Raw genomic sequence first — 18,499 nt, forward strand, 5'->3', positions numbered from 1 at the left:
ATATATTATATATAAATATTATATTGAAACTAAAAATAGAAGGATTTTAAGAAAATAGAAAGAAAATTGGTAACGCTGGTCTTTGAATTTAAGAATTGTGGGACATGTTATCATAAGTAAATGACTTTTCGAGTATTGTATGAAGTTTTTGCATTATAGAGTGATTTAGTTTGAATTAAGTTCTAGATATTTACAAAATTTACTATTTTTCAATAGTATCTACTTTAAAATAGACAATTGCATTATTTTGTCATGAAAATTTACATTCCAGTTTCCATGGATTCAATTTGTTGCTTCCTTTCCTCTGTTCCACTCTGGGTAGAAAATCATACAGATTGACAATTTTTAAACTTATCACCATAAATATATAGCGGCCTCTATAAAAAATTTTAATACTACGTTTCACATATTTTTTAGGGGGCAACTTGAAGAGTGAATTTCAAACATCAACCCTCTAGCTGGGACAGACTAAAATTTCAAATGGAAGTAAGGGTTGTGGGTCACCTCATTTTAAAGGTAGTTTAACAGCCTTTCAAAAAAAAAGAAATAGTTGATCTTTCTTTTCAGTACTTTTGGAGAAATTGACTCAATTTTTTCCATATTTAGCATGTAAGAAAATATAAAAATTGATGGAAAAAAACTAATTTTCGAAATTTTGAAAACAGTGAAAAAATCTGTGCTCAAACTCCTCACCTACATTTCGAAAAACTGCTGTTTGCAGCTCACTAAACGTAAAAGTTATTAATCTGTTCAAATACTGAGTGCTTTGTAAGAAATTTATATTCACTTTTTCTCGATACTGTATGTGATCCTATTAAAGGTCACGGATTTTCTACGTTCTAGTAATGATAATTTTGGTGTGTTAGCAACCTATGCTATCAGTGAAGCAAATCTTGTACAAGAGATTTTAGTTTAATCTTCTTAAAGGTCATAGATTTTCCTTGCTCTAGCAGTGAAAATTTTGATTGTAGAATATTAATTGAAATAATATATTACATAACGAGTTTGAAAAGTGACACATTTCACAATGGTTACTGTTTTGCACGAGTGCTGAAACGTAACGAGTGTGGAATACACTTACCAACGAAGTTTGTACACTATTTTTCCTATGACCACGTAAACATTCTTCAAAAAAACGTATTCTTTAAATAAGAAAGTCAATTGAACAATGTCAGACATGTGCTAAAAAGTATTTCAACACATGTGTTAAGTATTTGAACACATGTGCTGAAAAGTATATAAACACGTATGCTGAAAAGTAAAAAATCCCACAAAATACTACTCGAGTGTGGCACCTCAGATTTTCATTCAACTACTTCATATATTAGCCAGTAATAGTAATAACACTTATTTTAACGTTCAAATTATGACTAGTATGTATTTGAACACAAATCACAACAAACATTTCAAACACTAATATAACTTCAAAAAATCACATTGTCTACTTCTTCTATCTTCTTAATTTTGGCCTTTTGCCTTTCAACACCCAGCGAGATTCAGATGGGATGTGAAGAGTTGTTTAGTAAAGGTGCATAAAACTTTTATATATGCTGCTTCATTCAAAAAACAGCGATTACTTCCTTATTTACAATCAGTTTTACAAAATTGTTATTATACACAAACCAAAGAGAACTAATTCATGGGTCGACGTCATATTTGTTCGTCTTTGGGTTTTAGGGACATTTTGAGCCAATAATTGTAGAATTTGTAGAAGGAAGTGATAGAATTATGTACAAAGGTATTCATCAAGGTAAGGGACTCAAAATTGTTGATAGGAACAACATAATAAAAATTATCAAATATATTTCGTTGGGATCATTTCCAATCACAATCGTATTAGATGAAAAACTTCACCGGTTGTTAGATTCTAAGACGTAATAGATATATTTTCAATTTAGGATTAATTCTAAGTTATACATGATTTTTCAAGTGATTCTCCCCAAATTCGAAACAAATTACAAATGATCTCTTCAAGCGTGTTTTCTTAAATCATATGACACGAGTGACTGCTTAATCTCGTCTAATTGCAAAATATGAGGGTCTCGTGACTTACCATTCTATTCTTTGTAATTGTCTTTGAATGAACAAATTCTGCATCATATATTTTTCATATAAAGCGATTAAGGACATAACTCATGTCATAAGTATTGGCACCCTTCCAACACTGCGGAGTGAAATTGAACTCGGGAAATTTAACACGTTGAGCCCTGGTGCTATCCACAGGTCCTTTGAACCGCACCACATATTTTATTTCAAACCTCCTTCATGGCCCAAGGGACCGCATTTAATATATTTTACAGTTAGGTTGGACCGTCCTAGGACCTTGAAACATTACCCTACACTTGGTTCATTTGATTTTGTTTTAGTTTTCATATTTTTTTGTTTTCTTCGACATAATTTAAATAATATTTGATAACATTTTTTAACTTGTGCTAGGCTTCACATTACCTGTACCTATTTTTGTTAATTTTGTTTTTCAGGGTATAAAAAATATATTACAATATGAATATAACATTGAAAAATTGTTGTTGCAATCTGAATTATTTATGTTTTTCGCAAAAAACTGATTACAATAATGTAGTTTTCCAAAACAAACAGTGCAATAATTTTTCACTTTTTTCACTTTTACAATAATTTTTTTTTCACTGTACCCTACACCCTCTTTTCTCACCTTTTGACTTTGACATTTTTCACTAGAATTTGGAGAAGTTTTCGTACTTTTCATTTCAAAGTTTTTTTTTTTACTTTTCCTTGGATCTACACCACATATGGAGTGTAAAAATACAAAAAAAATTTTTGGGCCCAAAGAAAAGTTCATAAATTATGGTTGGGGCTAAACGTCTTAAATAAAGGAATAAGCCTTCAATGTACTTCTCAATGTTTTACGAAGTCAAGAAATCTTGATAATTTATTTCGTCTAATAGTTTTTTTTAAACTAAAACTTCTTTCACATCAAGACAAGACACAAAATTTTATCCATACCCCTCAACTTCCAGGCTTGCTCGCAGTACTCTAAATCTAGTGTCACCCCATGAAATCAGCCCAGTGCGAGATAAAAAAGAAATATTTCTTATAGAGAAAGAAGAGCAACTACTGCTAAAATAATAAAATATCCATACAACAATCAACTCATTGACAGTAATAGAAAGAAGAATGACAAAGAGAATAGGTTTTCAATGCTATAGAATAAGAAACACAAAGAAGAAAAATCTGGAGGAAAACAGCAGAAAGAAAAAATCAAGTCTAATAATAGTCCCATTGATTCAAATGATAAAGAAGAAATACACTTTGACACAGGCAGTGAGCCTGATGTTGCCATAGGACATCAAGCTCCTGAGTCAGAGGATGCAGAATGTATGTTCTGTAACAACCTGTTTTCTCAAGATATTCGAGAAGAGACATGGATCAAATGTCTCATGTGCGGGTTCTGGGCCCATGGTGATTGCGCAGGTGCTGAGTTCTAAAATTGACCAAAGTTATTGTAGTTGCTCATAAAAGTATACGTTTATTTATTTATAGTTTCATAGTAGTCTATATTTGGGTACCTATTTCATGTTGGATATCTTTATGCTGAATTTATTTTTGTGAAAATTTTATATTTTAAATTTTAGATGTAAAACAAAACTGTCCATAATTTAAGCGTAACTTGATTGATGATAAATAAGAATAAAAGAATTTGATTTACATATTTACACAAAAACAAAATTATATTCCATTTTTAGTCACTTTCCTCTACATAATTTACTGTGAGGATAACAAATTTTGAAAAAACACAGATGTTTCTTTGGATAATTTTAACAAGAATTTTTAATCAAAAATACTATTCTTGTTTTCTTTTGAAGTACAGAAATGAGTTTTAATTTTTATTGGATTTTGTCTTGAAATCGAAACAAGTCAATGTGTTGAAAGTTGAAACACGAATTCTTCATTTATATGTATTGATTTGTTACGGAGGTTTCCATTGTTGTTCATTTATTTACTACTGAATACACTGTTTATTGTTACCATTACAAAAAACATTCACAATGACACTGTCCGACACGCGTTCTGATGAATAAGTATATAAGTCATCGTCGTCAGAAACCGAAGGTTTATTTATGTACTGTCAAACTTCTAACTCGATAATTCGATTGTACAGATACACATAAGAAAACCCGAAAAGACATTTTCAGCAGTCCTTCAACAATGTATATAACAGAATATTCGTTGTATAGCATAGAAACAAATCTTTTTCATAGTTGCCTTCGAGAGCGATATAACGATTATGACAGTCACACATTTTTAGATAGCATTTTAATAGTACGATTCGTCATTAACTTAAAGTCGCTTGTGTCAGATTTGGAAAATACAATGGAAATGGGAGCAATTCGAATCCCAATGCATGAAATTTTACTATTGATTTTTGACCCGGTGCATTGTCTTATTAAGACAGTCGATGAATGCTAGAAATTCCAAAATACTGATGCCATAACTTTGCCAGCTAACTTTTGCGTCTTTCCACGCTTTGGAGTTGGTTCATCACGTGAAGTCCACTCATCTGACTGTCGATATCGATTGGAGTTCGATGTGAAATATGATATGATTCATTCATTGTTGAAATTATTTCGAGCACTTTTCAATGTTTTTGTTGATAAGAGCTTGCTTGAGGCGTTCACTTGCATCGACCTTAGTGCTCATTTCGCCTCCAGCAAACGACTTCTCAACGGTTCTTTTTCATGGGGCACAATCCTAATAATATTTTCTAATCCATCTAAGCCTTGGCTCCTATAGTACGTCAGCTCTCTGATATATACACAATCTATCGAAGGTTAGGGCTAACTATTATAAGTTTGATATTGAAAACACTGAGAATTTATGTGCAAGATAATAACAATTGAAGAGCGATGGATCTATCACTATGTTACCACAGCTAAAAATGCAGCCTTCAGAAGGGAAGTTAACTATACTGAAGGTGTGATTTTAGTAGACTACCTGCAAATAGGAGCCCCAATTTAGTTTTTTTAGGCCAATTTATGAGTCAGAAAGGAGCCACAATCACAGGTTCTTATTACACCAATTTAGCTCCAATATTACATAAGGCGATAAAAGAAAAATACCGGGGAATATTAAGCTAAGGTGTTCTCGCAAACAGTAAGAAAAGCACTATTACAACATCCACAATCTGACAAGGGTTTTATCACTTGAACATCTGCCATATACTGCAGATTTGGCTTCCAGTGGTTATCAACTTTTTTGTAAACTAAGATATCTCTTACATGGTAACGATTTCTTCGGATAATGAATCCATATTTGGGAGATATTAGAGATTGTAGAGATTGAGCAATATTTCTTTTAAGAGAAATTAGAATTGCCAGTTGAAATCAAATCGATATCATCTTTTACCACACTACGCAATAATTTGAGGGCATATTTACTGGAAAGTGCCTTCTACTCTGTAAACAACTTCTTTTCTAATAATATATAATTCTAGGCATGCTGCATACTGGTTTAATTTTTGCTATGGACTTATATACTAATTATCACCTATAAGTTTGTTACTCATTGTGGTTTTCTTCTGTATATTGAAATACTAGTTTATTTGTAACTTTATTTAGTTATATTTTTGTTTATTTGTTTTGTCAGTTTTTACAAACTTTTGTCTACAAATTGTAACAATGTTTTTGACAATAAAGCATTTCTCTTTCTATCTCTCACTTAAAAACACACTTGTATCTCGGAAATTTGTATTACTAGAAAGTGAAATTTGGTTGGATTTTTCCAACAATCCCTGTGGGAATATTGAATGCACAAATCTTTTTCTTTTAAGATATTATACTTTTATAATATTAACTTGAATAAAATTTTTCTTTCTTAAAACAACTGTTAAACACATTTTTACTCTTGTTAAAGAATATATTTTGGAATATCCTAAAATGAAGGGAAAAAAAGATTTTTGAGTTACAGGCCATAAAATTAGGTATAAGTTTAAATATAAAATTGATAATACAAACCCAAACTATATTAAGTTTAGGTAGTAGGTAGTTAGCTCTCTCCGATCCTTAACATTGTAAGGATATACTTCCGAAACTAATATAGATAAAGTAATTTCCAATTGATAACGTTTTTTAGCTTTTTGTTTCATAAATACACCGTTACCTAATCCAATATCTCAACAACCCCTTTGAGAGAATATTCAAAACTTACCTACAGATTTGTAACACAGTCCTTGAAACTCATGCTTTCCTTCACAAATACATTTATTGTTTCTACACACGCTATCAGGTACTTTGTGATAACATTGTGAGCTATCTTCACAGCCGCTATTAATGCCTTCCGATACTGAAAAAGATTATTATTGTATAATTACGAGTTACGAGAGTTTAGAGTAAATATCGGATTTTACAGAATAAGCTGCCTCACTATTTTTTACATATGTGGTAACGTTCAACGTCATATCTATATTACACCATCCACTTTACCACCCAGTTTACCTCCAGCCTCTGAAGACTATAACTTGGTTATCGAAACGCACATCCTCCAGGTAGTGTTCAGTACACGTCTATTAGCTTGGTATGGGTGTATCTATGTATCTAAGTGAATCTGGCAAAATTGAAACGAAAATTTTGTACAGATATCGAGGGCCAATGAAAATGTAATAATTTCTGGTAACATTATGCTTGCCAGAATCACTAGAATAGCACGCAGCGAAATCTTTTAAATCTATTCCTTATACACACTTTTAAAGATCAGAAAATTCCAATATTTTGCACGCACGGCCTTCTAATCAGACGCAACTATACCTATGACGTAAATAATTCAGTAACTTGATAAATTTCAGTGTCGGATGACGTTGATGAGTTGAGCATCGACTGTCCACCAGATGTATATAAGGTTAATCAAGCTAAGGTTTATTCGAATAGATAAACTTGGTTCCAAACATTTGATGTGCAGAGCAGGGTGTACTTTTATCGATTGACCTATTTTAAATTATATTAATAAAACAACATGTGTGGGGAAATATTTTTGTAAAGAAGGTACATTTATGGATTTTATTGCCAGTCCACTCTCGCGAGATGCCGATGTTCTTGACACGAGCGTTGGCAAGTAAAGAAGGCGGAAGTGTCTTGCTTTTATATCATCTCACTAAAAAAAAGAAACTAAAAACGAAGAAGTTGGTGGATGACATCAAAATACCACACCAGGACAAAGTATTTATCCATAATGATTTACTCATTTCAGGCCACGCCTTATTCACTTTATTTCGTTATTTTACTCTACCAAGACGAACGGACGCTTCGTTATATGCATTTAACAGAAAAGTAAGTGAGATCGAGGGTGTGGTTGATTGTCTTGCCTAGCCTCCTAATGTCGTTTGGCTCGAACCCGAGAAATAACAGGAAGGCGAGACTCTCGCACTCACTTTCCCTCGTGAATCTTCGTGGAGAGGGTGAATCGGAATTTAAAGATGCAAATAATATGCAATCCGATCATTTAGGATGTCATAGTAGGGACTGACCCAATATTAATCACTTGTTTGAAGAATATTCACAGATAGTTTGAAGTTCAACATAGGTACAATAGTTTCAACAAGAAATGCAACACTACGTGCTTCTAAATTTTAAAATTTTTTTTCTAAATAATGAGACATTTGGAGATACAAATTTATTTTCAAATCGATATTGAATTAATTTAATGTTTTATCTTTTAAATTGTTATCTATTTCATCACGACCATTAAAATACAATCAAAGAGTTGCCAAAATTAACAAATATAACTGTATATGCCTTTATATAAACTACTCTGTTAGTACCGGTAGTCCTTAAACTACTCGTAAAGTGAAAGGCTCTACAGGAAGTATTTATAGAACACCTAGGAGTTAAATTTTCAAAGTAAGTATATGTTTATATCCTATATATAACATTTTATGTTTTCACAAGTTGTTTTTAAAGGCAAAAGTTTATTCCGAGTTTTACAGTCCTGAATTTCATTGCTTCAAGTATAAACACTCCATTTTGAAGTACATTATTTTAATGGCATAGTAGAAATTTATAGTTCCAAGTTAAGGGTAGATTATTACATATTAACACAGTCGCGATACGAAATTTTGATAACATTTGTCACACAAATGTAGAACGTAGATAAATAAAACTAGCAAGTGTTTGTTTTTACATTTCAACGGGGATTGAAAACAACCATTAGAATACCTTGGTGCTGATGGGTAGTTCTAGGTATCAAAAATACTTGAAGATATTATTTCAGTTAATTGAAATAATTGTTTGTTTTGTATTATTATAACAAAAAAAAATTCCAATCACAGATATAATTTCTGTTCAGGGAATTGATATCCTATACAAACTAAAATATCAGGTAATAAGTATGCAATCACATAAAAGTTTATTGCGCATTTTATATAAAAAATAACGGCCTGCTTCGTTATTGACGTCTGCTTAAGCTTCTAGAGAAACCTCGAACAATATTTTCAATATTGGTTGTATAGAAAAAGTTGAAATGAATTTAAATTTGATAACAATCCGATAATATTTTATTTAAAATCAAAAACTGATTCTCAAAGTGAGGCATGAGAAAATTTCATTGCATACTATACTATTATTGTTTAATGTAAATTTTCGTAGTCAAAATAAAATCAATAAGATTCTTCGGAAAATCGAGAAAGAAAGGTGTGTATGTAAAAAAATCGTGGGTCATATATAAAAGTCTCAATACCAAGCATCAAGAGTATGTATTTTTGCAAAAAATGATCTATTTAATCTGAAAATTATGCTCTTTTTTTTAATTATTCATTATGTAGTTTAATCAACAAGTTCAGATATTTAAAAAATAGAGATAAAGATACTAAACATATGAGGGATAGTTCATTGAATACGGAATCACAACTACAAAAATGTTATTGAAGTATTTTGTTTCAGGTATAAAACTGCAATTGTTATTAACAAAAAAATGGTAGTTAATTAGTTTTTCTTTACTAACTCGAAAAATATTGATAACTAAGCAATTTGGAGAATAGCTCGTCAAAGAGGAGGAAACCTCTGATGAAGAAATTCCAACTTCCGAAACTCTATTTCCATTGTTCATAATTTTAATTTGACGTTGAATATAGGGCTCCGCACGGCTTTTATGTTATGTCCTATTAGCTCAACAATTCGTTATGACCAGCTTTATTTTGTTCCTGAAGCTGGATCGCAGGATCTTATTAAGTATATATATATATATATATATATATATATATATATATATATATATATATATATATTTCTTCAATTTCTCAGACCTTTTGATATATTAATGCATCTAAATGTTCTGGATTTTAGGTCTCTTCTGTTTTAAAATTAATTTTTTTTCTGATAATTTTTAAAACAAAGATAAATTTTGACGTTTCGACTTTTCTTTAAGTCTTTTTCAGAATATGATATTGACACTGACAATTTGCTTACTTATAGTGATTTATAGATCACCATCATCAAGAATATCAAAATAAGGATTGAATCAACTTAGAACTTTGTTCTAATAAGAAAAATTATTTTTTCCTTGATCCCTATATCTCAAATATGTAACAGTACTCAATTAAATTATTTGTATTTTTTTTAGATTTTACAAAATAGATCTATACATTTCAATTTATATTATATAGATCTTTTTTATCATTTATAGTTTTTCGTTCTTATGAATGTGTACCATTTCTAAAAATGGTACACATTCTCTATTTAATGTATTGGTTTCCATTTCAAGAATTTTCGAATCTTTATAATTGAATTCATGTTTTTTAATATTTCATGGTTCGTTGATGCAGTTCTATTTTTTTATCGTATTGATGACCTCTTAGTCTCTATTTTCTGAATACTGAGATATTTGCCCTATGTAGACAGCTTCAAAATTAGTACAAGGCACTTGATATATAATATTACTTCTTTTGTTTTTTGGTATTTTAGATTTTGATTTAGGGGAATATTTGGATAATGTTTTATGTATTCTATGACTTATACTAATATCATATTTATTGAAATAATTCGATTATTGTTGGGAATGTCCTTGTACATATGGTAAGGAAAAATGTTTTATGTTTTGATGTTTCGTTTCAGTTTTGTTTTTAAATTGATTGTAGTATCTGTTTATCCTTTTCTTGAATATGTTATTTATCATTTTTTCCTGATAATTATTTTCTTTCAATGCAGTTTTTGCTTTTTCAATAACTAAACATCTAAATTCAGGATCTGATAGTTGGACAGATCTATCAGTCAAACTTATTATCACTGATCTTGTTTGTTACATAGGATGACACAAATTGAAGTTTAAACATCTTGAGAACCAAGTTGGTTTAGTATACTAAGTTTGTTTAGGACAGTTTCCTCAAGATCTTCCCTTGCCAATTGAAATGGAAGCCCCCATACATATTCTATTTATGTAGTAATGTTGTGTCAGCTCTATTTTATATAGAATTATACAGAATTGTTGTTAATTAATAACTGGAACGTGTACAAGGTAATGATAACAATATCTATTTTGCTTGACACACATATAGAGAGGAATTCAATAGAGAGATTTCAACAAATGGAGACGTGCTTGATTTTATATCCCACAATAATAAAATGTTCAGAAGAGAAAACATGTTAGACCTTCATCATTGTAGACAGTTTTATAGAAGATTTTGAGGGCAGGCTTCATTTATGTTTCTAATGTACAATGGTAAAGTAAGAAGAAGTATTTTCTTTTTTTCAAAAGTTGTGAAACAACCTTTGAAATAACGTACCAGTCAACAATCATTTCCATTTGAGATACTAGGGGTCCTGTTTGTTCTTTGTATCCTTCGAAAATGACTGAGACGTATCTGCATATTTTTGAATCGAATTCGAGAAATTGGTACCCTGTATATATCAAATGAACTTCCTTATATAACTTATTTTCAAAGTTTTCATTGAACTACTTTATCAAAATTATAATCTTATTATCTAATTGTATAGAAACTGTTAATTACCATAAAAAATAACTGAAGTAGACTTTTATATCTCTAATTTGTCTAATATCGTTACCTGATTAATCTTTCGACATATATCAACGTCTCCAACTTAATCCTAGTTTATGACATGTTTAACACTGTGAAAAATAAACAAACGCATGTGACTATTACGCGCTCTTTATATTCTCATATTACATCAACATATGTGTTTCCATCAATACATTAATATCAAATGATTGATGGCTAGAGGTAGCATTGTAGAGAAAAGTCCAGAAATTAATAAGTACCATGTGTCTCAAAATTTGTTTGTATATTAATTATGTACATTATGAGAAATTTCTATATTCCATATGAAGAGTTGGTTGAAAAATATGTGAAATTGAATCTGTTAGTAGCATCATAACATAATTAAGTAGGATAACAAATTTCAATGGATTATTAAATTAGAAAAATTAGCTGTCATTATGAATTATAGTCTACAATGAAAATTAAGGGAAAAGTGTATTTGTCAAAAGAAATAAAAATAGTAGATTGCTAGGAGCAAATCCAATTTTGGCATCATCACGGAAAAAGCTTTTGATGGGAATAACTCATTCATGCATATACTTGTCAATGCATCCCTATAATCAATATTAGATCTAAATAATTGCAATTACAATTTTTTTCGCATTGGCTAAAGGATTATGTCCCCTACAAGCTGCTGTGAACATAATTCCAGATCCTTTTAGCAAGTGCTCCAGTCGTAGATTACTATCCATAAAAACAAAACGTTCACGTTTTTCGCTACCCAAGGGGAGGATAATAGGAGATATTGTTGGTTTGTTATTATGGCTGGTATTTTTTCGCTAGTTCTCTCAAAACTATTTTTCAGTGATCAACGCTGACTTCATCATCATCATCAAGCCTTTCAATCCTTTGGATTATGGCAATCGCTTATAGCACTTTAAAATCCTTTTTTGAGGTAGATTACTCCTCGTTTTCAATTTTTGTTTTCTTTTTAGCTTATCTTTTGCCTTGGCTGCTTTTTTTATTATTTTCCATTCCTTTCGGTTCTGGAATTTTGCCCTCCAGCTCTCTATATTAAGTCCTCCTCTATTTCATTTCTCGGCTGCTTCTCCTTGGCCCATCGCGTTATTGTTTTGATCATTTCAGTTGGTTTTCTTCTCATTATATAGCCAGACCAGTTGCTTTGGGCCTTTATGTATCTCACTATATTTTCCTTCCCCAGCTCTTTCTCTTTTTCTTCCTTTTTATTTGCTCTAATTTCTCCCCCCTGTCTTTTGTTATAATGTTCTTGTTCTCTAATTCTGTGTTTCTCACAATGACTTCCAATATTATATTGAATAGCGTTGGTGATATTGGGTCTCCATGTTTGACATTTTCATTTGTATGTGTCTTTCATGCCTTGAAATCTCACGTTAATGTCACATTTACTATTAATTTTCTTGATTTTTTTGGTGTCCTTGTCTTTCTCGTTCTTCTGTTGATTTCTCTCTTTTTATTGAGTCGATAGCCCTTCTGAAGTAAATAAAAACTATAAATACTTGTCTTTCATATCCCAACTGTCTTTTCTAGTATTTGGTTTTGAGTGTGGATTACGTCGATAGTTGATCTTCCTGGTCAAAAGCCGTTTTGATAACCTCCCAGTTCTTTCTCTGTGACCTCTTTCAATCTCTTTTTTGTCAAATTTGTCAATATTTTTTGATCAAAATTTAGCAGGATTATGGCTCTATAATTCACACCTAACTCTTTGCTCTACTTGTCTGGGATCTAGTATTGTTTGCATATCTGCTCTATTAGTTGATGTATATGTTCATTTAGTTTCTCTCCACCATATTTAAGAAATTCCTGTTCTATTCCATCTTCTCCTGGTGCTCTATCATTCCAGAGTTTTGTTATTTCGTCTTGCACCTCATTTTCTGTGGGGCATTTTACCTCGTCCTCTTCTTCCCTTGTTAACATTATTTCATTATTTGCTTTATTTTTTCTCGTTTATTCGTTCTCTATAGTATTATTTCCATATATTTTACATCTCTTGTGGGTAATGTTCTATTTTGCCGTCTTTCGCTTTAATCACTCTTGTTTTTATTACTGGTTTATTATAGTTTTGGTATTTCATCTAATTACTTTAAATTATGTGTATTTCCATCCTTATTTATATCTTCTTTCATCCTATTGAGCCACTCATTCTTTTTTCTTTTATAAATTGCATTTGCTTTATTCCTTTTCCGTTCATATTCGTCCCTACTTTGTTCATCGTTTTTGTTAAGCCATTTTGTTCTCGCTCTGTTTTTTGTTCTCTTTCCTCCTCACATTCTTGTTCATACCAATCTTTATCTTTCTTTCGAACTAATTTCTAGGAAGGTCTATTTATTTATTTGTTTCGTTTCTTTAGTTTCTAGAAATTTTGAAAATCTCTTTTGGGATATATAAAGAGTTTGTGTAGCGCAGTTTAGTTAAGTAATAGTAAATAGTGAACAGACCGAAATAAAAAGTATCGAAGAATTTAAATAAATTATATAAGTTAGTTAAGTGTTGGTGATAAGTGAATTATATAAATTAGTTAAGTGTAGTGTAAAGTATTCAAATAATTTAAGAATGTAAGAGACAATAGATGAAAAATTACCTATTAAACACTTTTTGTTATCGGTAGACTGAACATATCCGTCTTTGCATTCGCATCTGTATTGGCGACATTCAGCTGCATCTATATTACAATCGTTCGAAGTTTCACAAGTCTCGCCAATTTTTGTAACAATTTTATTGATTTGTATTTGGCACAGTTTCCTTCCATTACAAACGCATGTGGGTTTTTCACATGTAGAATTTTGAAAAATTGAACAATCATCATCAGTGGCACACGGCATGATTCCTGAAACAGTTAAAGGTAACATTTGGACAACAAACATATTTTTAAAAAGAACTCTTAACGTCATAATTTTCTTATTCTGATTCGGTTTTCATAAATTGTGGTGTAGCAAATATTATGATAGTTTCTGGACATATAATAAACTTTGTTTTTTAAAATAGACCATTCTGATTTATTTTGCTTATAAAAGAAATGATGAGTAATCCAAAGAACAAAGTCCGGCAGCGCGTGTGGTAAAGCATTACTCCACTTATGCGTTTCCTAGTTTTCTTGCATGGCTCTACTGTCATCCCTATAGTGAATTGAAATTTCTGAACCAGTTGGTGATATGAATGAAGAAGAATGAAGAACTTGCCAATATTCAGGAATTGGAAGAAGAGAAAAATTCAGCAGTCAGGAATTGAACAAAATGTTTTGGAATGTTGTGAATATGTTTTCTGTACTGAAGTAATCAGATAACATTGTGAGCATCTTTAGAGCGTGATCTATAAGCTCCCAATTTGCACACAGCATTGTCTCTAGATGACTTGAATTGAATAAATCCTATACTGAACTGTTTTTACTAAGATTAGACCTTGTTTTCATATTTTTATAAACAAGAATGTGGATATAAGTTATGGCAACTATATTTTTCTGGCTATATGAACCTATAAAACATAAATGTATAATGTGAAAGTTCTACAAGGATAGTATGTATGCAAAATAACAGATGGCTCTATAATAGCCTATAGAGTATAGTAGTGACTAACGTTCAAAAGAATACTCGTCTTGAAAACTCGAAAGATCTGTGTATAAAATATATACAAGAAAACAATATTCCAAGCCAAATGCTCTGTGAAACTGGTTCGTGGAATGAGCACGCTACTTTTGCTGTTTCTTCTGCATTACCAGTTGCTTGGATATTTACCTACGTCTGATTCTAAATGGTACACGTCCATTTGTATACAAAAATTCATCAGAAAACTCTGTTTGAATGTAAAAGTTATATTCATTGGTATTGTATATCAAAAATGAATAATACATACATCAGCGATTTTCGATACACATCATAATTAAAAACACATTTGTTGGATTTCACTTGAAATTGTATCTTCCTTCATAAAAAAGAACGATCGAAAATATACAAAAAATTGGAAAATCTAACCCTATCTAAAATTTATAATTTCAATCCAGTGTTTTTATAATCTACAAGATAATAAAAAAACACTCACCCATGAATTCAAATTTTGATGAAATGGATGGTGTCACAAGATTAACTACCATCAAGATTATTATGAAAACTTTGATCAAAACTGCGTGAAACATTTTTTGATTTTTAGATGGTATACTAAGCAAAATAATGCCCAGTTTGAGAAATCGATTCAATAGTTCAAGTTTTTAATTTTATATGAAAAAGCAAATACCATAAACATTGCTCAGTGGCGTGTGAGAAAGAAAATTATCGACAAAATATTCAACATATTTTTTTTATGTTCGTTTGTTTGGTTCACAAAGAAAACATTAGAGATCATAAATATCAAAATATTATTCAAGAATTGAAAGCCTGAAATATAACAAGAATTGAATCCAGAATGGGATTGTCCAAAGATTTACATATTATGACTGGGATTAAATAGGAAGACAGCATTAGCTCTATACTATTTAATATTATCATGGACAGAATCATAGAATATGTATTAGGTCTACGTAGGTTAAGCCTCATCAAGACTATCCACGAGGTTACACTAGGGAACGCAAGCTCAAAATTGTGGTCGGTACGCTAGTCTTCACTACCGATCTGCACCGTGTTGGTTTTCCGGGCGCGAATCAGAACATGAATATAGTTGCATCCGCTCGCCAATACTAGTGTACTAGTAGAAGATAATGGAGATGATCTACAGCGCCTACTATATGGTATGAATATAACGGTAGATAAATCTATTATCAGCATAAGATGACTCAATCAATGGTAATAGTCAAAGATCCCATTATATATAAATTAGCTATTAACAATGTAATTGAACTACCTTGAAGTGACACTACCAAGTGAGAGGCATTTAATAAAGAAAATTCAAGTGATAGAAGTATCAAGAGTCATCGGATATTTGAGAGAAATAATTTGAACAATCGATGTGATGAGTACACAAAGCAAGATAAGTGTTTCCAAAAAATGCGTTAGATTTTGCGCATGTTTTGTAGATTCTGACTTAAGCAACGGAAACATCAACATCAAAAAGAATTATGGAGACAACTGAAATTAAATTGGAAAATTGAGGGCGTGGGCCTGAGAGAATGAGACATCAGGATGCAGTGAAGAACAAAGAATGCCACAAAGCTGCTGTGCAAAATGGGCAAAAAATCAGACACCAACCACACGGAGACCACTAGATAAGCTACAAAAAAGATGGTATGAAAACAGAAACTCGGCGCCTGAAGAACACAAGAGAAGAATGAGTTTCCGAATTGAACATGACAAAATATTAAAAAGGGTCTCCATTAGGAAATAAGAAAGATGAATACCAGCTCCTGCTGCATTTTTGAGATAATAGGAAAAGTATTATTTTTCATTCACTACACGTTTCTTTTTTCCAATGTTTCTCTAGATTACTTTCTACATCTCCGATATATTTGCATAACATGACAGTAGTAATGTAATGTAATACAACTGGATATAAACCACTGAAAGTGAACGTTCCTTAGATTCGAACGCTTCCAATATAAACATTGATGAAATAGTAGAAGCGTTTAGAGGTTTACACTTTAGTTTGATATCCAATTCAACAGCTAAATGAATAAGCAATATCTTAAAGTAAAATTAGAGTATTGTTTCATTAAAATTCATAGAAGGCTCCAATTAAAATGAGTGATTTGATAATTGAAATATTCGAAAAGAATTTAGGTATACAAATTCCTTGAAAAAATATTATTTTTCTTACTAGGTAAACCTGAGAGATTCCTTTTATGGCTAATCAGGAAGATCTGATAAAAAATATTCTATTTTAAACAATTTCAACCCAATGGGTCTCGTCAGAAAAACCTAATAAGTAATAATCTTTATGTTACTAAGGTGATCCTGAGAGATTTCTTGCATTGACACAATTAGGAAACCTTGAAGAAACCTGATAAGAAATACTTTTCTTTTAAATAAGTTGAACCTGAGAGGTTCTTATTATGTCATGATCGGGGAAACTTGATGGATAATTAATTTATCATAAATAGGGTTTACTCTAATAAGGTTAACCTTGTTTTACCCTAATAAGGTCATTATGATGTTTCAAGGAAGTGAGGGAGAAATTCTAGTCGGAATATTGATCAATCCAAAAATGCCACATTTTCTTCTGTATATACTAAAACTATGTCGTCAAGAAAAGCATAATATCGACCACGGAGGTCTAATATATAAAGTAAATATAGAAGAAGTGCTAATACAGAACCTTCAGGTAATTCAAATTGTGAAAATTTACAATATATTCCTTTTTTCTTAGTAGACTTCATTTATTCATTCACAACTCCAATGCAGACAAGATCAAAGGCATCTCGCAGCTCTACAAATACTGTAATGATAGATAGTTTTTCATCAAGAGATGCAGATAAAGTCCGTAATAGGACCAAAAGTGCTACTTCTTTGCGAAATCCTATTGAAGCTCAATAAGTTTAGAATATAGAATAGAAGAGGTCATTATTTTTTTTTAACTTAACAGTTATTTAACTGATTGAGACAATGCATAATTAGAAATAAAGATCAGAAAGTTTCTATCTCAACTAAGTAGGAGATGTGGATTAAACATTTTATTTCAGAAGTTGAGTCACAGAAATAATATAACTCTTATATAAATTTCCACTCTCCAGAGTCCAGCCCTGCTTGGTTGAAGGTTAATCTATAACATAATTTTAGTATTGAGAAATTGAGTATTGGGAAATTTTTCAAAAAACCTAATTCTTTCTACAGTGAAGAATAGATAGATTTATATTTCCATGTTCTTTTCAAAATTCGATGACCAGTATTTGTAACAAAGACTGCCATGAAAAAAAAAGTTTTATCCACAACAATCAGTGTCGGCGCAAGACCTAAACTTAATGTGGGTAAGGCACATTTCGCGGGGCCCTCTGATGGTGCAAAAAGGAGGGAATATAAAATAAAATATCACTTGAGATTAAACAGTTTTTTATTTATTAAGAAAAAAAGAAACTAATTTCCACTTATACTTCTTTGGAACATTAAACGAAAATGAAAAAAAAATTATTAAAGAAATTTTCTACTTTTGATTTTACTGGATTCCTTAATGATTGGTTCGTAATTATCTCAGTGCTATATCTGCTTCAATAGATAAAACTACCAAAGCTGGAAGTCTTTCTCTAATTTTGAAAAGCTCCTTTCAGCGGAAGCAGTACTTACAGGTTGTTAACAAAATTCTAATGACAATGGTAATATTTGGGTAAATTTCTTTCAAATCGTACTCTATGATATATTGGAGCAGATGTTTCACGTCTTCAATGGAGTTGGGTAAATTTGGGATCATATTTTGTAACTCCTCATACAACTCATAAGGTTGGAAGTCACTCTCACTTGTAGGACTGTATAATAAATCGTGACAGTTTTTTAGGTTTTCCTATTTTGAAATTTTTTCAACTTGTTCAAGTCATAGAGAAAACCATAATTTTCAAAATGTTGATTAAAAGACATAAATCTCGATTCCATG

The 18,499-nt window shown here is 31.0% G+C and overlaps 1 protein-coding gene across 1 annotated transcript in view; it reads right to left on the reverse strand.

Annotated features, from left to right (window-relative positions):
* Positions 1-15,186, reverse strand: part of LOC130897803 (prion-like-(Q/N-rich) domain-bearing protein 25) — a 30,900-nt gene extending 15,714 nt beyond the window's left edge. The window contains exons 1-3 of the mRNA XM_057806715.1: positions 15,032-15,186; positions 13,578-13,823; positions 6,184-6,318 (exon numbers count right to left, since the gene is read on the reverse strand). Coding sequence (XP_057662698.1) covers positions 6,184-6,318; positions 13,578-13,823; positions 15,032-15,125 — 475 coding nt within the window. The 5' untranslated portion in view covers positions 15,126-15,186. The remainder of the gene's footprint in view (positions 1-6,183; positions 6,319-13,577; positions 13,824-15,031) is intronic.
* Between the last annotated feature and the right edge of the window lie 3,313 nt (positions 15,187-18,499).

Source organism: Diorhabda carinulata, chromosome 9 (genome assembly GCF_026250575.1).
Source record: "Diorhabda carinulata isolate Delta chromosome 9, icDioCari1.1, whole genome shotgun sequence".
Classification (NCBI taxonomy): Eukaryota; Metazoa; Arthropoda; class Insecta; order Coleoptera; family Chrysomelidae; genus Diorhabda; species Diorhabda carinulata.